At 41.0% G+C, this 24,478-nt stretch overlaps 1 protein-coding gene across 1 annotated transcript in view; it reads right to left on the minus strand.

Moving 5' to 3' along the window:
• The window catches only part of MCC (MCC regulator of WNT signaling pathway), a 215,324-nt gene that overhangs the window by 183,891 nt on the left and 6,955 nt on the right, over positions 1-24,478 (minus strand). The window contains exon 2 of the mRNA XM_069880563.1: positions 9,034-9,281. Coding sequence (XP_069736664.1) covers positions 9,034-9,281 — 248 coding nt within the window. The remainder of the gene's footprint in view (positions 1-9,033; positions 9,282-24,478) is intronic.

Here is a 24,478-nt window from a genome sequence, read left to right on the forward strand (position 1 = left end):
ATCAGACACACTGGGAGCGGGGAGGAAGTAAAAAAAGATAAATACACACCCCCCCCATACGTGGAAGAAGTAGGTCAGGAAATTGAAGAAGAGCGAAAGAGTTTTTAACTCGTACAACAAAAGGGAAAGCTGTGCTACTGCTGGCTGCAGGACATGGTGAATGCTAAAGACCATCATGGGTTCAGAGACTTAGTTCTGTAAGACAATAGTACAAAGAGAGGGAGACAATGCACGTGCGATCAAGTTCAACTATCTCAGGTTCGAAGTCCCTGTACTGAAACTTCCTAGGGAAGCACCATTACATGCTCAATCAGTTCCTATTACCTTCTATAACCATTGGGTCTTCACCATTTTAAGAGACAGGATACAATTTCAGAATAGCCTCTGGTCAGAGCAGTTCTTACACTTCACGAATATTGAACCCATAAGAAATTTTCAGCTGAGTTTTTTTTCCCTACACCAGAGAACCCATTTTGCAAGGAAGACTTCCATCTGCTGTAGATTCACCAGTGTTTAACACAAACTATACACTGCAGTTTTAATAAGATTAGTCAACTGACAATTACAAATCCTTTGCTCATAGAAGTTTAACACTCCACATTTCTAAAAAAAAAAAAAAAATAGTATAGAATCATTGACATGTTCAGGTTGGAAAAGACCTTTAAGATCATTGAATCCAGCCCCTAACCTAGCACTGCCAAGCCACCACTAAACCATGTCCCAACATGCCACACCTACACATCTTTTAAATACCTCTAGGGATAGTGACTCCACCACTTCTCTGAGCAGCCTCTGCCAGTGCCTGACAACCTTTTCAGTGAAGAAATCTTTCCTAACATCCAATCTAAACCTCCCCTCATGCAGCTTGAGGCTATTTCTGCTCATCCTATTACTTGTTACATGGGAGAGGAGACTGGCATCCACCTACTTTTCCTTCAGACATCTTTCCAGCCACTATTCCCCTAGGCCTGTAATGCTGCATGGGGTTGTTGTGACTTTATTCTAGTGCTTTACACAAAGACATCAGTATCAAAAGAATATTTTAAAGTAATAAACAGAACCACATATTGTTAATGGAAGTTTGTATGTAGTTAAATTTGGCGTAGCAGATATTCACAGTTCTTCCATTCAAACAAACCTGAAGTGAAGCTTCATAAATCTCAAGAAAATCCGCAGCACACCTTTAAGTCCATGTGGGCTCTGTAGTTTTTAATTAAACAAAGCCTAACTGAATGTAATTACTGCATCAGCTTCTTGAAAGCAATTTATTTGCAGTAAGATCAAACATAGAATTAATGCAAACCAAAAGTAATTATTTTTCCACCCGCACTGGCCTCACTCTCATGTTTACCCACAGGTTTAATTTGAAGCTGAATTTCTACCATTCTTTTAATTAACTCTCACGCTTGATCCACAATGTAAATGAATTATCATATCAAATATTCAAGGGACTTATTTTCAGTGAAGAGAGTTGGCTATGAATTGGTTCCTAACTACTAACCTGTAGCCAAAGATTCTTTATGGACTCTTGTATTCTTAGCTATTTATCTAGACTATGAAATCGTACCAACAAGTACACACAGCTTCCAGTGGGACAGGAAACCATTCCCCTCTCTATAGAAAGAATTTACCAATAAACAGTACCATTTCTTGTTTGTCCTCAAAACCAATGGGTACCAGAAACAGGCTATTCTTTATCATGGGGTAAAATGGTAATTTGCTAATTACCTGTAAAAAGCTAAACAAAGCTATGCTACAGATAACATAAATAATTGTAAATCTATCTTTTATTTAAGGCATGCAAAACTATATAGCACTGAAAGGCCTGACAGGAGCCACAACTGTTGAGGCAACTTGAGCGAGTTGAGTGAGTCCAGAGAAGAGCAACAAAGCTGGTGAGGGGGCTGGAGAACAGGCCTTATGAGGAGCGGCTGAGAGAGCTGGGGGTGTTTAGCCTGGAGAAGAGGAGGCTGAGGGGAGACCTCATTGCTCTCTACAACTCCCTGAGAGGAGGTTGTGGAGAGGAGGGAGCTGGGCTCTTCTCCCGAGGGACAGGGGGCAGGACGAGAGGGAATGGCCTCAAGCTCCGCCAGGGGAGGTTTAGGCTGGACATTAGGAAAAAATTCTTCACAGAAAGGGTCACTGGGGACTGGCAGAGGCTGCCCAGGGAGATGGTTGAGTCACCTTCCCTGGAGGGGTTTAAGGCATGGGTGGACGAGGTGCTGAGGGACATGGGTTAGTGTTTGATAGGAATGGTTGGACTCGATGATCCGGTGGATCTCTTCCAACCTGGTTAATTCTATGATTCTATGATTCTATGAACTTCCTGCCTTAAACCATTAAACATATAGTTCTACTTCATTGTAGGCTGTCATTTGCAAAGCAGTCCACTTCCATCACTCAGTAGATGATTCACACAGATTTATTGTATACACCCTGTCTTCCAGTCTCCATAACTGGAAACGTGACTGAAAGATCTCATCAGTAACTCTTATTTTTCCTGTATTTCCTACTGAAATGATATATTAAAGATTCAGGTAGCATACGGGTCACTGCACTTCCAAAAGTTATTTTATTCATAGAATCCTAGAATAGTTGGGGTTGGAAGGGACATTAAAGATCACCTAGTTCCAACCCGTTGCCACGGGCAGGGACATCTCCCACGGGATCAGGGGCTCCAAGCCCCATCCAACCTGGCCTTGAACCCCTCCAGGGATGGGGCAGCCACAGCTTCCCTGGACAACCTGGGCCAGGGCCTCACAACTCTCAGAGTAAAAAAATTCTTCCTAATGTCTAGTCTAAATCTGCCCCTCTCCAGTTTACAACCACTTCCCCTCATCCTGTCACCACAAGCCTTTATGAATAGTCCCTCCCCAGGTTTCTTGTAGCCCCTTTCAGGTCCTGGAAGGTCACTATAAGGTCTCCTCAGAGCCCTTTCTTCTCCAGGCTGAACAACCCCAACTCTCTCAGCCTGTCCTCGTACGGGAGGTGCTCCAGCCCTCGGGTCATCCTTGTAGCCTCCTCTGGACCCATTCCAACAGCTCCATTCCCTTCTTATGTTTAGGATTCCAGAACTGGACACAACACTCCAGATGAGGTCTCCCAAGAGAGGAACAGAGGGTCAAAATCCCCTCCCTCCCTGCTGGCCACGCTGCTTTGGATGCAGCCCAGGACACGGTTGGTTTCTGGGCTGTGAGCGCACATTGCCGGCTCATGTCGAGCTTCTCACCGACCAGCACTCCAAGTCCTTCTCTGCAGGGCAGCTCTCAGTCACATCATCCCCCATCCTGTACTGAAGTCGGGGATTGCCCCGGCCCAAGTGTAGGACCTCGTGCTTGGCCTTGTTGAACCTCATGAGGTTCTCCCAGCCCCACTGCTCCAGCCTGTCCAGGTCCCTCTGGATGACATCCCTTCCTTCTGGTGTGGGAACCACACCAGTCAGCTTGGTGTCATCTGAAAACTTGCTGAGGCTGCCCTCGATCTCACTGTCAATATCATTGATGAAGACATTAAACAGCACTGGTCCCAGTATGGACCCCGTGAGTTTCCTATCCACCGTACCGCCCACCCATCAAGTCCATATCTCTCCAATTTAGAGAGAAGGATGTTGTGTGGGACCGTGTCAAAGGCTTTACAGAAGTCTAGACAGATCACATCCATCGATTTACCCATGTCCACTGCTGCAGTTACCCCATCACAGAAAGCCACTAAGCTGATCATACAGGATTTGCCTCTGGTGGAGCCGTGCTGGCTGCCATCAATCACCTCCACGCCCTCCATGTGCTTCAGCAGAGCTTCTAGGAGGACCTGTTCTATGATCCTCCCCAGCATAGAGGTGAGGCTGACAGGTCGGTAGTTCCCAGGATCTCTTCTACCCTTTTTAAAAATGCACACAATGTTACCCTTCTTCCAGTCACCAGGGACTTCTCCTGATTATTCATTAATATTGTATTTCAAATAATGTCAGAACAACATTAAGAGAGTTCTCATTCAATTTCACTTATAGCAAACTTATTAATTATTATTTGCAAATTATTGTTAGAAGTCCCACTGACATTAACAGAGTAGGTTGAGAACTACAATATATTATTATATGACCCTTGAGTTGCTGATATCCAAGCATCAAAAAGCATCAGTATAATAACTTAAATAATGTCTTATTTTTTTTTTAATTTGAATAAATAATTAAACTTCTAAATCTATATAATCACTTCATTATCAAGATGGTAGATATGAATGCAGGTTTGGCTTACTGAGCACATATATGACCTGCTATTAATAAAGTTGAGTTCTGTACTATCACTAAAACAGTCAACCACTTTCATTACTTCTGCATCCAGCTCAGAGGCACAGGAGGAGAAACATTTGTTGGGTAAAGTTGGGCCAAATTATTAAAATGACCTTATCAGTGTTAAAAACTGGTGGTGAGACAACTTTCAATAATCATTTAGATGTAATTATTTCTTAGGACTTTTTTCCCCAGTTATTTTCTTTATAATGAAATGTATAAATTGTAGGTAGCAAAGACAATATTTTATTTAGATATATGCACGTGTTTTTGCACTCTTTGTTAAGAATTTGTGAACGGCTACAAGAAAAGCCCATACAAAATGCTGTCTGACTGGTAATCTCTGTACAATTACACGAGGTGAACACAAAATAAAACACGAGATTGACCCTATAGCTCAAGAAGCAAGAGTGGGATGAGAGAGATAAAGTGATGGTTATAGAACATGTTCTAAACTGTCCCATTGAGACTAGGCTCAACTTGATCACATCACTCAGTATGAGCAGACTTGTGTTCAGAGATGCTTTCTTACTGTTGATCGGAAAATGTCAGCGTGTAAGAGAGAATAGCAAGTTAACATTTAGTTTCTTGTGAAGCTGAGGAAATCCACAATGGAAACTTTTCAATTATTGACTGAGGCTAGTGATGAAGAGATCCCAAAGATCAAGTCAGTGCTCAAAGGACGAGGCGCTGAGGAACATGGTTGGGGTTGGGACTGAAGGGAATGGTTGGTCTCTATGATCCAGTGGGTCTTTTCCAACCTGGTGATTCTATGATTCTATGATTCTATAACTACTGCAACCCAAGGCAGCTCAGTCAATTTTGAAATTTTGTAATGTATGTGCCCCATAAAGTTACACAATAATAGCGTTCAATGAGTATCAGCAGCTGATATATTATGTAGAAATTAGTCTTTTAAAAAGCCCTGTAAACTATCCTTGAAAGCAAAGTTTATTTTAAAAAGCATTCATTGTCAAAAAAAAGCTATACAAAACAAAGAACATCAACCAAGTTTATATGTTTGAATTTGCACATGATGATGTCTCCCATCTTAAACAATTTTTAGAAAGCAACAGCAAACAGCCAGTATAACACAATCAACTCTTTGATCACTAACAAATATATATGTGAGCCCTCAAAGACATGAAAGGCATGGAAGAATATGCAAGATGATAATGCAAGCTTGACTGCTAGTGTAATTCCTCAGTTCTCATTACATCCATAGTCTGTGCAGTGTTTATGTCACAGAAATATGACAGAGGTGTTTCCTTGCCTCTTAAAAAAATGATCTGTAGAACATCTAGAATTGGGGTGCTGCAATTGTTTTCTTTCACAACCAAATTAAAAACAGTTGCATTCTAAATGCTCAATATTACTACTTCCTCTCATTCATTTTTTGTTTACATGGGGGAGCATCTCTGTATGTTCTTTAATTATTAAATTGTCTTATAGAATCAGCAAGAGTCAATGCAGAACAAGTACAAAAAACATGAATTCCCTAAAAACATAGAACAGTAAAGCAGTCTGGCTTCATCAACACAGAGCAAAATATATCAAGGCAGAAAATTCAAAGACCTTCTGGATTTAACTCAACTTTTTAAAAAAAATTATTAAAAGAAGCATCAATTCACTAACCAACTTTAAAAATGCATTAAATGACCCCTGGACAACTATCGAAAATTGGAAAATGGAAAAAAAGAATAGGGATTTAATTCCACACATTAACTAATTTGATCATTCATCTGTGATTATTTTTTGGCAGCAATTAATAAGATTTCTTTGTGGCACACATTTTAAGACTATGATGCAGACCTTTCTCCAGCAAAGTTTAAGTCCTATCGTTTATGCTGGATTACTACAAACGAGACTTATTAGGATGGTTTGCCTAAGAAAATCCCAAGTTGTCATAAATCTGGTGAGCAAACAGGGAAAGTGTATAACACTCTGAGGGCAGAACACATTTTCTGTTTTGCAGGAAAACACAACAGTGGCAGCATTTTAAAAACAGCCAACAGAGGCAGAAAATAATCATACGAGCTAATGAACACACACCATCTTTAGTCCAATAAAAAAAGATACCAGGCATGATCTTGGTTTTGAAGTGTTGGCTGATACAGCTCCTGGAAGAGATGTATGGGCTGGAAAGGCAGTTGAACCAACAGATTATGAAGATTAAGAAGGTGAAGGAGAAATGGGTGTAGAAACTACAGAGTTAATCATCTTGCATTTCAAGAATATATATGAAAGAAGGAAGAACAGAAGAAATATTAACAAAACCAAAATATGTCTATGACAAAAGGTGACTATGAAGACAATAAAAGAGATGTGATGGAGAATAAATGGAGCTATTATCATGGTTTAGTCTCAAGCTGGCTATAAAAAACACTTGTGGCCACTTGGTTCAGCCTCAGGTGAAACTTGTGGGTTGGGATAAGAACAGTTTAACAGGGCAGCAAATGGAGAGAAAATACAACAATAGCAACAAGTTTAAAAGTACACAAAATGAGTTATATACAAAGCAAATAGCTCACTACCTGAAAATCATCACCCAGCGTGCTTCTGATCTGGCATCGCTAGCCACGCTCCACAGCTGCACAATGAAACCGCACCGCCAAAACTAGCTGTGAACTGATCACCAAACCCTTATACACTGGACACAGCGTTAATGCCATAGCGTATCTCATGGCCCAGTTTGGTCAACTGGGACAGCTGTGAAACAGATTTGCTATGTTAAGAAGCCAAAAAAGCATCAATGAGCATGAGAGGGTGGGATGGTGAAAGAGAAATGCAGTCAATCTTAAAAGCAAGAAGATAGAGAATTCACCAAGGAAACAAAGCAAACAAGGACAATTTGAATGTCTGAGATGTCTAGTCAATGACATGTGCAGTTACTAGAAGACAGAACAACATGATGAACCAAACCCCACCAAAACAAACAAATAATAATAATAGAAAACCACAAACCCAATCCCCAAAAAGAACACATGCCTAGTTTTACATTCTAGGAGACTGACTACCAAAAAATAAAGACTGTCCAATGAATCCCTGCCATGGAAAATGACTCAGAGGAGATGAGCCAGGGAGACGCGCCCATGAAGCTCGGGGAAGAACACAGCCTGGGACCGACCACCGCTGCTGCAAAGCAGCTGATTGATCTCAACACCAAGTGGACCTGAGGGTGGCCTTTGTTGTAGATAAACAGCTACCAACAGCCAGTCGTGATCAGCTGGTGGAAGAAGCATCAGTTAAAAGCACGTGAATGTCTCCACAGGCCGACATGGATGAGGTGTATGTGTAGCTCAGCACAACATGGCACATACAACCAGAAAACCAGAATATTTTCAGAGAGCAATGGGCATGAGCTGGCTTCTACCCACTGATGCCTTCCAAGCGTGACTGGGGATGCCCAGTATTGTGACAGTTAGTGTATTACAGGGACCGGTAATGGGAATCACACTGGTATAATGATTGAACTGTGTACTGCAGTTGCTGTATTCCACTACATGTAGCCTATGAAACATATTCAAAACACAAGACAAAGGTATCACTGATAAATCAGATATCCTGTATAACATCAACTATCTTCCAATAAGTAAGTTTCATGTTAAATATGACCCTGTCCACGCATGGAATATCTGCAAGAACCTCGTTACGGAGAACTGGACAGGTCAGCTACATGAGGAGCCAGAAAACAGATAAGCAAACACTCCAGGAAGCTGTATGAAGTATATATAAATGTAAAAAATATTCCTAATTCAATTTAGGACACATGCAAAGACAGACAATTGCAATGACTAATGTAGGCTTTCTCATTAAAGAAGTATTTAAAAAAACTCTAGGCTTGTATGGTCTAAATTAGAGGCTGAGGAGACACAGCTCTAACTAAATACAATCAGAGATGGGTAGCCTTCTTCCAAAACATGGATACATGTCACTTCCAGATCACGGGCCAGCAGTCAGGTTTAGCTAGTACGCTGCTGCTGTAGGGAGATGGTGCACAGGCAATATTGCCAGCTTTTCCACGTATATTTTGGTATTTTTGACCACAAAAGCTGTGTCGTCTGGTCTCTTGCATCCCTTATAGGGTGAGAAGCATTTCATAGACCTTAGCATTTCTGCTCTAATTGATCACAGTGCTATCAAAAGCTGGACTCAATGACACAGACAATCCCTTCTAGATCCCAAGTTTCTGCAGAAGGCATAGCTTTTTCTTCTTCTTTTTTGCCTGGGCGCAGCAAAAGAAAAGAAAAGAGAAGTTTTTGTGTCCTGTAATACACAAAGCACTTCCAGCAGTCACATCCCCAACCGGTTGATTTTTAAAGCATTCAAGAAACATCCCTGAAATGTGCTCATTCCTACAGTATATTATATCTGAGAGAGGAAAAAAAATGAAGAGTATTTCTCTCCTCATCTTTAATATTTCTATGTTCCTACCTGTCTGGACTTTATAGACAACTGGATCTTCATTTGCCAGCTGAGATCCATAGTTTTTGTTCTTTCAAGAAGGATTGTTGTCTTGTGCATCTAGTTTTCAGAAGAGGATGCTCTACACACATTTTAGTCTATATACTGATGACTAGACTGCATCAGCTAGAATAGCACTCTAATACATGATAAAATTATGCCACAGCATATTCACAAAGCCTTCTAGGAGAAATCATGGTGCCAATAAAACTGAGAACAAAACCCATGGACTTTATGTTTTGTTAAATTATACCAACGTAACATTTAAATATTATACCTACCTGAACTGTTATTGCTGCTAGTTGGCCAGGAAGCTATCCTATCCCTTAACTTTTTCTTTTTACAAGAGTCATCTGATATCACAGAAAGCTCCACTTCCTCCTTCCTGATTTCTCGTACCAGCTCCATGTGGCACTGACTAAAATCCTGGAAGGAAATTTTTCCATTTTCATCCGCTCCCAGCTGGTGCATGATCTCCACAACAGACTCCTCCATATTCAGCTGGCGGCAAACCATCAGCAAGTCATTCCTAAAGATATTTTAGAGGGAAAATAAGGGCAGCAGAGGGATGAAAGAAAAATTAGAGAAGTGGGAACGGAGAAGAAAAAAAAACTAGTTAAAACAAAAGTAATACTAACTCTCTCTAATCTGGAAATGCATTCATTTATACATATTTAAAAACTATAATCCAACTATTGTTTTTGTGAATCCAACATAGAAACCACAAGGTAGGCAAGAATTTACAACAGAGGTCTATGAAAAAGAAGGGAACGTTTTTCTTTAACTGTTAACCTCTATTTTCACACTATTAACATTACTGCTAGCAGGAACAGGCATAGGGGTGAGTTGAATCCTGCTGTTAACAGTCACACTATCTTCTGAAAACGTGACATAGTAAGAATTTAAGTATTTATCTTCTGACTAGATTAATTGCTATTTTAATTTCCCTTTTTACTGAGGACAGGACAAGGAAATCTCTTTTGCCACTAAACAACATTAAGATAACGGGGCAAGATGGATCCACCCAAGGGTATTGAAGGAGCTGTGGGTGTGCTGGCCAAACCCCTTTCCATCATCGTCCAGCAGCCCGGGCTGACTGGGGAAGTCCCACTGGACTGGAGGCTGATGTTGTGCCCGTCTACAAGAAGGGTCGCAGGGAGGATCCAGGGAACTCCAGGCCTGTCAGTCTGACCTCAGTGCCAGGGAAAGTCATGGAGCAGGTGATCTTGAGTGCGATCATGAAGCACATGCAAGAGAACCGGGTGATCAGGCCCAGTCCACACGGGTTCACAAAAGGCAGGTCTTGCCAGACTAACCTGATTGCCTTCTATGACAAAGTGACTCGGCTGCTGGATGAGGGAAAGGCTGTGGATGGATCTTCCTGGACTTCAGTAAAGCCTTTGACACAGTTTCTCCCAGCATTCTGCTTGAGAAACTGTCACCTCTGGGCTGGACAGGCGCACACTCTCCTGGGTGGAAAACTGGTTGGATGGAGGGCCCAGAGAGTGGTGGGAGATGGAGTTAACCCCAGCTGGAGGCCAGTGACAAGTGGTGTCCCCAGGGCTCAGTGATGGGTCCAGCCCTGTTCAATGTCTTTATCAATGACCTGAAGGAAGGCATCGAGTGCACCCTGAGAGAGTTTGGGGATGACGCTAAGCTGGGTGGAAGTGTGGATCTGCTGGAGGGTCGGGAGGCTCCAAAGGGATCTGAACAGGCTGGATCCATGGGCTGAGAACAACGGGATGAGGGTTAACAAGGCCAAATGTCGGGCTTGCACTTGGGGCACAACAACCCTGAGCAGCTCCAGACTAGGAGAAGTCTGGCTGGAAACTGCCTGGAGGAGAAGGACCTGGGGGTGTTGGTTGACAACCGACTGAACATGAGCCAGCAGGGGCCCAGGTGGCCAAGAAGGCCAATGGCATCTTGGCTTGGATCAGACACGGCGTGGCCAGCAGGTCCAGGGAGGTTCTTCTCCCTCTGGACTCGGCACTGGTGAGACCGCTCCTCGAATCCTGTGTTCAGTTCTGGGCCCCTCACCACAAGAAGGATGTTGAGGCTCTGGAGCGAGTCCAGAGAAGAGCAAGGAAGCTGGTGAAGGGGCTGGAGAACAGGCCTTATGAGGAACGGCTGAGAGAGCTGGGGGTGTTTAGCCTGGAGAAGAGGAGGCTGAGGGGAGACCTCATTGCTCTCTACAACTCCCTGAAAGGAGGTTGTGGAGAGGAGGGAGCTGGGCTCTTCTCCCAAGGGACAGGGGACAGGACGAGAGGGAATGGCCTCAAGCTCCGCCAGGGGAGGGTCAGGCTGGACATTAGGAAAAAATTTTTCCCAGAAAGGGTGATTGTTCCCTGTCAGAGGCTGCCCAGGGAGGGGGTTGAGTCCCCTTCCCTGGAGGTGTTTAAGGGACGGGTGGACGAGGTGCTGAGGGACATGGGTTAGTGATTGATGGGAATGGTTGGACTCGATGATCCAGTGGGTCTTTTCGAACCTGGTGATTCTGTGATTCTATGATTCTAATGAGAGGGAAACATAAAGGACAAAGGAAGCAGCAGAAAAAGAGAAACACTATTTTCATTTACTGGCTTCAAGCCTGTCTCAAAACGTTCTCACTACAAAACCCTCTCAAGAATCTTGCTTGGTCCAGTTTTTTCATTAAAGTCAAGAAATGGGGAGGAGGTCAGCACTTTAAAATACACTCTGGCACCAGCTGATAGTGGCCAAAAGACATCTGGAACCACATCAACACAGAACATACTTACAACATACTAGACATTCACAAATCTATGAAATATGCTTGTAGGACAGACGCATGGAAATAATCCTAAACATACTATCAGGGAAAATTTCAGCAACACTCCATTTTCTATTCTGTGTGAAGAAAAGAACCTCAAGAAGATACCTTAGGGTTAATTGGGGTATAACTGTAGTCTCAGCAGAAAAAATTCTGAGGGGTTTGTTCCCCATCACTCTTTTTTTCTTTTTGAAAACTGAGATATGAGTAAGTATTTTCAAAGAATTCTTAACAGTAACACCTGGTAAAAAAATAAATAAATCATTAATCAGAAGGTGGTAACTAAGTAAAGAAAGGTGAATAACCATTAACAAGTCTATTCAGAGAACAACAGGAAAAAAGGTATTGGGTGTGAATTGGACATGAATGTAAGTAGCCTATTAGACAAACATCTGATATTCTCCAACAGTGACAGATGCACAGCTTAGTAAAATTCCTCAGTAATTTGCTGCATTGGAGACTAAATCAACCCTTCAAAAAAAGGGGTTTTAAGGGTACTGCCATATCATCTTTTTAAAAAATGTGAAGCATTAAAAACTCTACTTCTGTCCTTAGGCAAATACAACTTTGCAACTGTAAATCCAGACCAAATAATCTTCCCAGGTACAGACAAAGCACCCTGGCTCCTTTCCAGATGCTCATAGTTTTCATAAACAGCAGGAGGCAAAGTTGGTGGATTCAGGTCTGCTTGTTCTGCTGCTATTCAGAGACTCAGACACCAAAAAAACCTGGGAGCCAAAAGACCCTCTTTCATCCTTGTTTCTTCCTGTTCCTCTCCCACCTAGCCCCATCTCACTTTAGAGAGGAAGAGGCATGGGGAGAGGAAACAAAACCTTGAAACAACTTCTGCAGCAACTGGAGGATGGCAGATGCGTATTTGTCAAATTACAACTAATCATGTTCTAAATAAAATATAGATAACCCAATTCAGTCAGATCTGAAGCAACAGCTGCTCCACACTATCAGAAAGTTCTTAGTGCCCTTTCTTTCTGATTTTAGAAGTTAAAAAAAAAATAAATTCATGACTTTGTCGCACTTCACTATTTCTTTCCTGACATCCTATTCTTACTTTTTGGTTGCATAACGCTACCACACTGATTCACACTACAAACAGTATGAATATGTCATGGCTTCTTTTAAGTGCTGCATATTTTTATGCTGTACAAAACCCTTCTGCTGAAAGAAGGTAAAGGAAATGTGTAATAATATTAGTATTTTGTCAATTAGTAGCATATTTAGTATTAGGATTATTTCATTACTAATATCTGAGCAAACTTAGGTTTCTCTGAAAACACGATACAGTGAAATATCCAAAGTTCTTACATGAACAGTTGCACAAAAGTTGTTTATTATCACAGTCAAGGTCCCTCTATTCCACAAAAGGCAGCCGTACATCAGGTGGAAGTTTTAAAATCTGTGCCACACAGGAATTCTAGAACTGCCTCAATGGACTTCTTGACAGAGATCTTTACAGTAAAACTGGAGTGTAATAATAATAATAATAAGTACAACTACTTTATGACTATATATGACAAGAAATAATTTTCCCATAAGAGAATTAAATTATATCACATAAGTGAAATATGAGTGATTGATAGCTGCAGTTAATTTTTTTTTGTTAGTTTTGCTCTTAGCTTTGAATTTGGTCAATGAATAAACAAATAAATAATCTTATCATGGCTCAGTTCCCCATTTTTAAAATACAAAGACAGCAATACAAGCCAATCTCACAGGGATGTAGCAAAGTAAAATAAGGGTGACAAAACATCCAAATTTTCACTAGAAGAATGTCAGTTAAGCTAAGTCTACATTAACAATTTAAAGCGGAGTTAGCCCAAATCCAGATGCCAACAGCTAAATCTGAATCAACTTTACCTCAAGCAACTCATGGAAGCACAAGAAAAGATGCAATTAATTACAAAATACCAATAATTTGGAGATTGCTTAAGTAACTGAGGACTGAGTAACTGAGGGCAGTCTGATCTAGTGGGAGATGTTCCTGCCCATGGCAGGGGGGCTGGAACTAGATGATCTTTAAGGTCCCTTCCAACCCAAACTATTCTATGATTCCATGATTCTATGACCACAAGCACTACTGAAAATAGATGCCATTTCCTTGGAGAGCATTGTGCAACCTGAAATGAAGAGCTACCTAATCTCCATCTACAAGCCCTATCAAAAGGATTTTTTATTTTTAAGTAAAGAACAACATTTTCATTTTAAATTCTACAAACATTCCCACACAGACCTGCAGGAGTTTCTCCATGTAAATAGCTACGTTGAGAAGCACAACTTTTTGGAACTTCTAGTCACTTTAAAAGTAAAATGTCTCAAAAGCATTCTTACACGCAATAAAAATAAGATACCTGGGCACACGTAATTCCACAACCAGTGATTATGACACTAGAGAGTTGAACTGCAGGTACGACCTGACTGCTTAATAACAAAAGCAAAGAATGCCCTTTAAAAAATGAATATAACTGTCTTTGTAAAATAACCCAGCCACCTATTTTGATTCACCTTTTAAAATCAAGATGACTAAAGAAGTGTCTCCTAGTTCAATACAGATGAAATTTTATCTTTGGCAGAAACATGTAGGTAATTCCAGCACACAGATGCTTAAACCTAAATGTTCTCTATTCTCTCATTTTTCTAATTACTACAAAACTTGGTTCTGTTTTAACAGTGACAGACCTCCAGGAAAACAGCAGGGAAAAGGAAGTCTCTATGTTAAAGAACTCGCTCAACCCATCTAAACACATTTCCAGCGGATTCTCACCTGTATTCAAACGTAGGAATTTTCAGAGTTCAAAAGGGCTGGGCACTAAAAGCTACGTGGATACTCTGAGTTTTAGATAACACGTGCATGTGAACGACTGACACCATGTCACAGGACTATTTTATTAAACACTATTCTATGACAAACCAGTCTTGCTCACCTTATGCCAGTTAGCCCTGGAAAGAAAGGAACTAGAATGCACAGAATCCACACAGTTTTCAGAAAAGACGCAGGATGAGAGTAGATAATAATTAGGGGACTAGTTAAGTTTATGAACTTTGTAACTTGCGATGTTTCAAAATACTCAGAATGATTTTAATCTTGCTAAGTCTGAATTTCACTTCGTTTCTCTTCAGTAACTCTCCTGGGTTTTGCCCAATGCACATACCTGGAAATAAGAATCTCGACATTCAGCTTTATTACTTCAATTGTGGTTAAAGTTTAGCTCTTCAGACAATAAAGAAATCAAAACATAAATCATAACAAAATGGAAACTGCAATCGTTCACTTAAAAAATACCAAAAGAAACAAACCTAGACCTTCGGTGGTATCACTGTCTATTAACATTCTCAATAACCATATCCCAATCATGCAGAAACTCCACATACAGCTACATACTAACCAAAATCAGTGCAAGAACTAAATCATTCTGCAAATCAGAAGGATACTTAAGATTCAGCAAGCTTACTACATAATATCAAAACTTTTCTCCAAAATACGTAATCCAGAACATTTCTAGTTTAAGGAGCCCAACATCATGAGGAAAAAAATCATTTGCTTAAATAGACTGTTTTATTTTAACTTTGAATTGATTTAAATTTCACTGGAAAAACATACTCAGAAAGTGAAAATACCATGTAAGAGATGTTAAGGACATGTTAGCCATGACATCAATGATACCTAAGTTTTCAAAACAGTTAGAGAGAAAGCTAAGCAAACTGAGCTCCTTCCATCATAAGAAACTATTCTTTTAAGAGTAAACAAAATCAGATTATTCTGTCACAATCTGTTCTAATTATTTAGCCATCTAGCTACCACACCAACCCTTCAAGAACTGTTACACATTCCATCTTCTCAATTCCTACCAACATGGCATAAAAGCACAGGATTTCACTAGTAATAAAAATGAACCTAACTTATAACTTTATATAAATGTGAAACATTCAGATTTTCTCCCCCAAGAGATATTAAATATAAAACTATTGTGCTATATACCTCATGCTATAATAATATTGGGCAGATAAACATACGGTTGGACTCAATGATCCGGTGGGTCTCTTCCAACCTGGTTATTCTATGATTCTATGATACAGATCAAGCATACATCTGTGTAGCCATTACAACATAAAAGCATTCAGGGGTTGTTTTTTTTTTTATTTGGGATCTTTGGTTGATTGGTTGATTTGTTGTTGGGTTTTGTTTCCGTTTGTGTTCTTGTTTTGGTTTTTTTTATAAATGGAAAATGTGAAAATGCCAAAACAGCATCAGTAACATAGTCTTTTTCTTCCCTAGAACAGCCGCACTCCCTGCTGTACTCACTTTCACCTTGTTCTGATTATCACTTTGTAAAGCACGAGGAGCTGCCTAGGTAAGCACGACACCTGCATGAGGCTGGCTCCAAACAGAACCAGTGGAGTAATTTTCCTGTCCATTTCCCATCTTACATCCTACCAAATTCATAAAGGAAGTCTGGTAAGGATGGTTCTGCAGCCACTACATCACACCAAGAGCAACTTCGTATTTACGTGGAACTATTAAGTTTTCAGCTCCTAAAAGGGCACAGTCATTTTGCTGGGAGGCATTTAATCTTCGCTTGTGCAACTTGCAGTCTAGGTGCAGATATACCTTTAAAGAGAAGTCAAATTAGAGATGCACTCAAGTTCCTTAAAGCCAAGTAGAGTAAATAAACAAACAATGTAAGAAAACCTGTTCCACCCAGTTGTGTTGTGAGTCACTTCCAGACCAATATTCTAGATAGTGATCTATTTGAAACGCTAATTTAAGGACTAAGCTGGAAATGCCTGTCTAAGGCAGCTCTCCATAGCACCTCCAGGAAAAGAAGCAGTAAGAAGTTGCCAATATAAAACATATACTGGAATCACTGGAGTTAGACCACTTTAATCCTTGGTAAGAGCATGTTTAATTTAGTTCCCAGGTGTAGCCTCTGATCTCCAGAGCATCCGGTGATGGACACCTACCCAACTACTGTGTTTATTGGCCTCACAGCGTGCCCCATCTGCTCTGGCTTTCTCAGCAAGTCAAGTTCTTGACTGCTTAATTTGTGCAATTTCACCACTTCCCTGGCTTTGACTTTTTTTTATCTGCAACCACAGGAAAACAATCCTGGCAATCATCTCAGAACTGTTTCTCTCTCAAACTCACATTTGCAACTCATACCAAAAGAACATTTTCCTTAAACACCAGATTTTCCTTTTGCCTTAAGAAGCCGTGGGACCCTGCAGAAGACAAGAGAAATCTGTTCTGAGCAAAGGCTGCCACGACACGGAAAACACCAACAGAAGTCGCTCCCTCCAGACTTCTATGTCCAAGCTTGGACTATGTGGCCTCTGCAGGCTTCAACCAGTGTCACTGCCTTCATCAAGCCTGAATGCAAACAAGTAAGACCAAGACTTTGACTTCCAGTTTCTGTTCCTTTATCAATCTACGCTCAGAAACATGAGATTTCATTACTGTTAACCTAATCTCAACAATTACCAGTTTCCAAGACTGTTCCATATAGAAATACTTCTCCAGTTCCCTCAATTATTACTAATTTTGATGGTTTAACAACACAGAAGCTATTATTATCTCAGGTGCAGGTCATCCTGATAGACTCTTTCAGCATTTCCGTATTTTCTTTTAAAGGAAGGTGTAAAGCAAGACTGAACTTACAGCTTGTGAAGTCATGATCAGGACTGCTGGAATTTTCCACCTACTACTCCTTGGATTCCCCAAAGAAAGAGCAAACAATGAAGAACCACATACGTACAGCAACAATACCTTTGCCTGGCAGATGCTGTTAAGGAAGGAGGCCCTCAGTTCTAATCTCAGCTTAATTAAGTGCATTCATTCTCATCACTACTATTCATACATAGAAAGACCGATAAATTAATGTGTAAACAGCTAATTTCTTACATATATATATATAGGGAACAGTCAAAACAATGTTCAAAAGATTTTATTTTGTCTTAAGAATATTCTTTTTGGTTTTACTCCCTAGTATTAGAGTACTTAATACTATTAATCTACACTTACAAACCACTTTTTAAACAAATGTAAAAGACATGCAGTAACAGTCCTTTTATTCTTTTTTTTTTTTAATGTAAAGTTCCATTTTCTGTTTACTGTCCCAACACTCTCTTCTTTGTGTATTAAATACCTGGTCAGCACAAACTAGAAGTTGCGAAGGAGACACCTGCAACAAGGCTGATCTTTTTGGTGAGTCATAAACAAAGTGAGGCAGGATGGGCAGCAGAACAGGCACATTCGCCAGACACACTTGTTAAAATGCTGGGCAGCAATACCATCGATTTGGGTATCCAAACACTCACACTGAGGCTTTGGCTTTAATGTCTCGTTGTGATCAGGAAGGGAATTCACATAGATGTTTTTTCATGCCACACAAAAACTTTAGAAAACAAGAACACTGGTAGATATTTGCTAGTTACAGAGGGGTTTTTTCCCTATTTTCCCCCCAAATATGAAGTAATGAAACCAAAATGTAAACATACATTTGAAAGCAAATTAAAAAAAAAAAACCACAAAACCACCAATAAAAATAGTATTCGACAGTCACCAGGTTCTGCATTTATCACACTACATGGTGTCTTGCATGAGAAACAAATCACAAAACTCAGCAAATAAACTCTTAAATAGTGTAAGACAGGCAGTGAAGTTATAATAGCAGAGACAATGCATCTGACTCAAACAAACCCGACTAGAAAAATGGTGTAGAATTAAACAAGGTGTCCATATTCTCAGGGACAAATTATCCTGTATGAGGAAGGAGGAAGAACAGAGGAGTGCAGCACTGACCACATCGTGCCAGCCTGTTTAAAATACCTCTGTAGCAGAAGACCAATACTGCTTCAAATCGTACTAAATAAAAGCTACTCCTAGATTCTCAAACATGATGTCTTCTCCCAGCACCACGTAGAGAAAACAATGAGCGTACGCAGCTGCTGTCATGGAATCGAGGGAAAATAAGAGCCAGAGTAACTTCAGGAGAAGAAAAACGGGACTTACTAGCTTGGAGAGAAGGAAGTTGGTAGGATCTGTCTGGGTATGAAAAAGTGAAGGAAAAGCAAGATTTCACATGTGTTTTACATCCAAAGAGGAGTAGTGCAGAACTCCGTTCTCAGAATTGTATAGGTCAACTGAAGAAGCCTTATGTAATCACGTGTCACTCCACAGAAATACAGCACATAATGAGATCATGGAAGGGACAGTAAAGGAAAATTATCCAACACTGTACCCGATGACAGGAAAACATATCGCTGTGTCATCACTGATGGATGGCTGTCTAAACTGTTTTTAAGTCTGCCACAACCGCTACTGGTGATTTGTCCTACTTCTTCACTGTTCTCTCCTGGAAGTTTCCCAATTTAAAACTTCGCAGCTGCAATTCAGAATATTACTTCAAAAAGGAAGTTAATGGTCTGTTTTCTGCTATCACAGCGGATAAGAAAAATAGCCATTACATATTTAAAACCCATCATCAGATATCCCACCTTCTTTCGAGTAAGGCATTCCAGTTTCTGCACCTCTGATCATCTTAACTGAGCTGCTCTTGTATCTCTCTAACTGATCCACCAGCCTAAGGGACAGTGGCAGGCAGAACTAGACACCATATTAAAGCACACACTGGAAAAAGCAGCAAAGTTGAAATCACAAGTGCTGTCTTACAATAGCTTGATATTGTTAATTCAGTTGTAACTTGTGACCTATCGTAGACCTCAAGAGGATTTTCTTCAATTGCACATTCTGTAATTTTACCACCAAATGTGCTATTGTGTACTTATCCGAAATTTCTCTGCCTCAGTTCTTTTCAAGCTGTATCTTCAACTTGTCAACATCAATTTTGACTCCAATCTTACCTGCCAGCAATGTCTCCAGTATTCCTTAGCTCGATGTCATCTCAAATTTGAGAAAGCTTACTCACTATCATGTCATCCAGATCATTAATCCTCAAACAGCAACTATCTGGCCCAGGCATCCTTCCAATTTCAATTATTAATAGAAGACTATACCAAAAGTATCTAATGGTCTCCAAGTATATCTTGAAAAGAAACCCAAACCAAACTCTCTCCCTAAGTCAATTTCTCTGGCTTGCCTACAAGTCTTGTAAAACAACATCAAAAGCCTTAATAAAGACAGGACAGAAAGCATCTATTGTTTCACTTCCTTCTCTTATTGCTCTTACTAGATTTGAGAAAGATCTAAAGGGTTTGACAACCTTTTCTTAACAAATCCATATTCAGCCAGTTACCAGCTGTCTGCAGATTGATCTACATCTCACCACAATTTTAAAGAAAATAAGTATATTTTTTCTTTCTTCATTTTCTGTTATTGATATTGGAAGGTCTCAGAAAAAAAACCCACAAAACTTGCAAAATAGTTCCGAGGCTGCCTTTAAGAACATCAAGATTTGCAAGTACAACTAACTGAAACAAATCCAAGCACTCTCCTACTTCTTTCTTTCCCCTTCCTTCCAAGATATTTGTTACTAATCCTACTTGAGGAACCATCTCACTGTGTTCCCAGCGTCAGTTACAAAAGAACAGAAAATATCTCATGCTTCTGAGTATCACCCATCAGCAGCTCCATATCTTTGGTACCTTTTCCCTGGTCTTCCTGTTACTATTTCCATACCCTGGGGTATTTTTTTATGACACTTGAAACTCCTTGCTAGTCTCATCTTCTGCCTTAGGTGTTCCAATGCCTGTTGACAGTTCACGCTTAACTTGTAAGCTGACCCAGCTCCACTACCCCGAGCAGCAGTAGGAAACATCCCGGGTTAACAGTCAACCCACCCCAACACCCTGCACGCCGTATTCATAATTCACCCAGCTAACCTCTTACTTCACAGCTCTGTTCTCTCTTGGGTACCTTTCGCATTTCAAGGCACGCAGCCCACACCACGGCTCCTTCTGGGAAAGCGCAGGGAAGGTTCCTTCAACATCCAGTCCCTCCCACCACGCGAGGGGTGTGTGTCTGTCCCCCATTTCACACCAGCTAAGCAACAGACACACGTTCTTCTCACTAGAATTAATTTAAATGGTGTACTCTGAACCTCTACGTCAAACTGTTCACACAAATGGCATCTCGCGACCTGCAAGAGCAGCGTGTCCGTGTTCGGCTAAGGCTCTCATCTCCGGAGATGGAACGGTTACAGGCAGACAAAGGTCCATTTATCAACGGAGAAGCAGAGCTTCTCAATAGAAGCTTCTCAATAGAAGCTCTGCCATTCTATGCTTTCCTTTGTGCCGCTTACTAGTTTCGCATTTTGCTAAGACACAGTATCAATTCAACCTACAGACCCTACCACGTGGTAGGAACTACCAGGAGCGTAGCTACCATTTGGAGGCCGTCTGGTCTTTGTTACCTAAGTTACCGTTAAAAATTACATGTGGGATTTCATTGAATAACTGCCAATACTGCATAAATACTGTTTTGTTCTATTAAATAGAAAAAAGCGCCGCTGTTGAAAATCTCTCTGGAGAAGGGAGACATTAAATATGCTGATTACAATTAATCATTGCAGCTCATTACACTGAGGTTAATTAACATATAATGTCATGCACGCCAACAGCCACTATGTTAGGATGAATTCCATACACGTATTATTTATTATAAAAGGTGCATGTGAACAGCCACAGTAAAAGTAAGGTGCATTTGAAGAGCCGCGTATCCACAGCACAAATACTTTTCTCCAAATGCCACTTGAAGCTGATCCTTTGTGCAACACGCAATTACGCACAACAGTAGCCTTGTTAATCTCTTTTTCATTTACTGAGATAAATGAGATACCAAGAAGCTAAGAAGCTAAGCTACCTCTGATGTAGTTTCACAGCTCTTAAAACAACACCAATGGTCATGTATTAACTTTTTTGAGATTTTTCTTAGGTCAGAGTGAATAAATAGAAGTGGTTAGAGTGAACCACATTTAAAAATCACGTAGATTCAACCTGGAGGATCGCAACTAAACACCAAACTCAAGTTTCTTACCTGTCTTCTGCCAACAGTAAAAGTTGCACAGTCATACAACAAGCCAGAACCACGAACTGACCACGTCAGGAAGAAATGTTAGTGTTCCAAGCTGAGCTAGTTTTCAGCCAGGGCAGTTCTTTGACTGAACAAATTCTAGAGCAGACAGCACAAAACTTCAGGACTCTGCACAGTGGAACAACTCATTCGGCAGCCTGGGCTGACTTCAAAAAAAGCCACGACACCTCCACTTTTCCCATTTCATTTCACCAGGAGCGCAGACACCCAGCTTAGGACTATGTACAGGCAAAGTCAGGTGCAAAAGCACCTCCTGAGGCTCCTTTCTCTCCATCACAATATGCGTGATGTGTTGCTTGAATCTAGTTCGGACATTAATGACCATATGCCAGCAATCTAAAACAAAGACTTTTGTTTTAAAATTGTTTTAGAATCCATCCACAATGGTCAGCAAACACCTGCACATGGCATCCTCAAACGGGACAAACAAGGGGAGACAAGCAAACACAAGGAGTCAACCAGGCACTGGTGAAACACTTCTTTCCTTCAACTGCTTCCCAAAACAGTCAATTCAACCATTAATTCCAAACTAGAGGGTTTCGGCAAATAAATTCGGAAAACATCTAGGAAGTTGTTCCTTAGAAAAATTAGATGACCAACAGCGGTTAAGGAGGATGCTAAGTGCCTTGTCTGCCATAAGCAGAAAAAGATGCAATCACACAGGAATGAGAAATTCAAATATTTACTGTAGTCCCAGTCATACTGTCGGAACAGGCACCAGTGGTTTCTATGTTATAACCCTAAGGCTATGGATCTGCTAGAACGGCCAGGTACCAAAACACCTTGTAAGGTCCCCGCTCCCCATCACCCTTCAGAGGGGATTGATAAGAGTACATTAGTGAAATTATAACCTTTCAGAATGGCCATCAAGGAACCCAAAAAAATACAATGCAAAAAATCCTAGTTTAACAACTAGATTTTTTTCCCCTCCAGGGCCACAAAAGTGAAATTACTTAAAGAAAGAGACAATTCTCTTACAATAATAATCCCAATAACACAGTGTCGGCAACTACTTCATTAAAAAATAAATAAAGATAAGAAACAACTTTATAGCACCGTAAAACCACAGAATAGTTTGGATTGGAGGGCTCCCCAATCATCAAGATCATTAAGCTACCCTGCCACAGGCAAGGGCACCTTCCACCAGCCCAGGCTGCTCCAAGCCTCATCCAACCTGGCCTTGAACACCTCCAGGGATGGAGCAGCCACCACTGCTCTGGATAACCTGTGCCAGGACCTCACCAACCTAACAGTAAAATATTTATTCCTAATGTCTAATCTAAATCTACTCTTTCATCTTAAAAACTACAGCGCTTACAAGTTGACTGGATGGTAAGTTCCAAAGGGATCAAAAGGTTTTACAGCTGCATTCTCAAGTGACTTACTGTTTACTTTTTCCACTTTACAATCTACCTGGATATGAAGAAAAAGAATACGGTAACATCACGTCACAACATGCCTGAGACATACACTTAAGTCACTTTTTGCAGGTTACCAGCGCCAATGAGTAAAGAAAAATGCAATAATCTGCATAAAACACACCAACTAACTTTACTAACTTTAACGTAAGAACTGGACAGCTAACTAATTAAAAAATATGAAAGACTGAGAAAATTCAAGTTTGAATACATTCCTCTGACAGTGTACTAGTTGTAACAAATACAGACTTCGACATTTCTAAGCATTTAATGAATGTTGAGTCTTGGTGTAGTTTCCAGACACAACATTTAACAAAAGGATACTTTTTTCTTCATCCTAGATTAAACAACCTGGTTGTCTCTCTGGTTTTTCACCTGTATCTACCCATCTGTTTTCCTCAATAAATTAACCCCTTTTTGGTTATGACACTCTCAGAGGACTTGTGGAGGACAAAGTTAGATTTAAAGAGAGAGTCTAACAAAGCTAGACTAAGAGAGCTGCCCTGCAGAGAAGGACTTGGGGTGCTGGTCGATGAGAAGCTCGACATGAGCCGGCAATGTGCGCTCACAGCCCAGAAACCAACCGTGTCCTGGGCTGCATCCAAAGCAGCGTGGCCAGCAGGGAGGGAGGGGATTCTGACCCTCTGTTCCTCTCTTGGGCGACCTCACCTGGAGTGTTGTGTCCAGTTCTGGAATCCTTAACGTAAGAAGGGAATGGAGCTGTTGGAATGGGTCCAGAGGAGGCTACAAGGATGACCCGAGGGCTGGAGAACGTCCCGTACGAGGGCAGGCTGAGAGAGTTGGGGTTGTTCAGCCTGGAGAAGAGAAGGCTCTGAGGAGACCTTATAGTGACCTTCCAGCACCTGAAAGGGGCTACAAGAAAGCTGGAGAGGGTCGATTCATAAAGGCTTGTGGTGACAGGATGAGGGGAAGTGGTTGTAAACTGGAGAGGGGCAGATTTAGGCTTGATATAAGCAAGAATTTCTCCACAATGAGAGTGAGGAGACACTGACCCAGGTTTCCCAGGGAAGCTGTGGCTGCCCCATCCCTGGAGGGGTTCAAGGCCAGGCTGGATGGGCCTTGGGCAGCCTGACCCAGTGGGACGTGTCCCTGCCCATGGCAGGTTGCTTGGAACTGGATGATCTTTAAGGTCCCTTCCAACCCAAACTATTCTATGATTCTATGATCTATAAAACCCCAAAAACCTCTACACAACTGTGAAACCACTGCCTATGGCAAGTCCCAAGAGAAATAGAAAAAGCAGACTATGATAATGTCAAAAACAACATCGTGCTTCCACCCACCTTTTTACTTGGCATACAGTAAGTACTGCACTTTATCCATATAAAAGCACTTGCTCACTTACATGGATCACAGACCCTGTGACAGCTTCCTACTGGAGATGGATGAAAAATAAAATTAAGTCTAGGAACAGAACGTGGGAGCTGAAACTGTTT

The sequence above is a fragment of the Phaenicophaeus curvirostris genome, chromosome Z, assembly GCF_032191515.1.
Source record: "Phaenicophaeus curvirostris isolate KB17595 chromosome Z, BPBGC_Pcur_1.0, whole genome shotgun sequence".
NCBI lineage: Eukaryota > Metazoa > Chordata > Aves > Cuculiformes > Cuculidae > Phaenicophaeus > Phaenicophaeus curvirostris.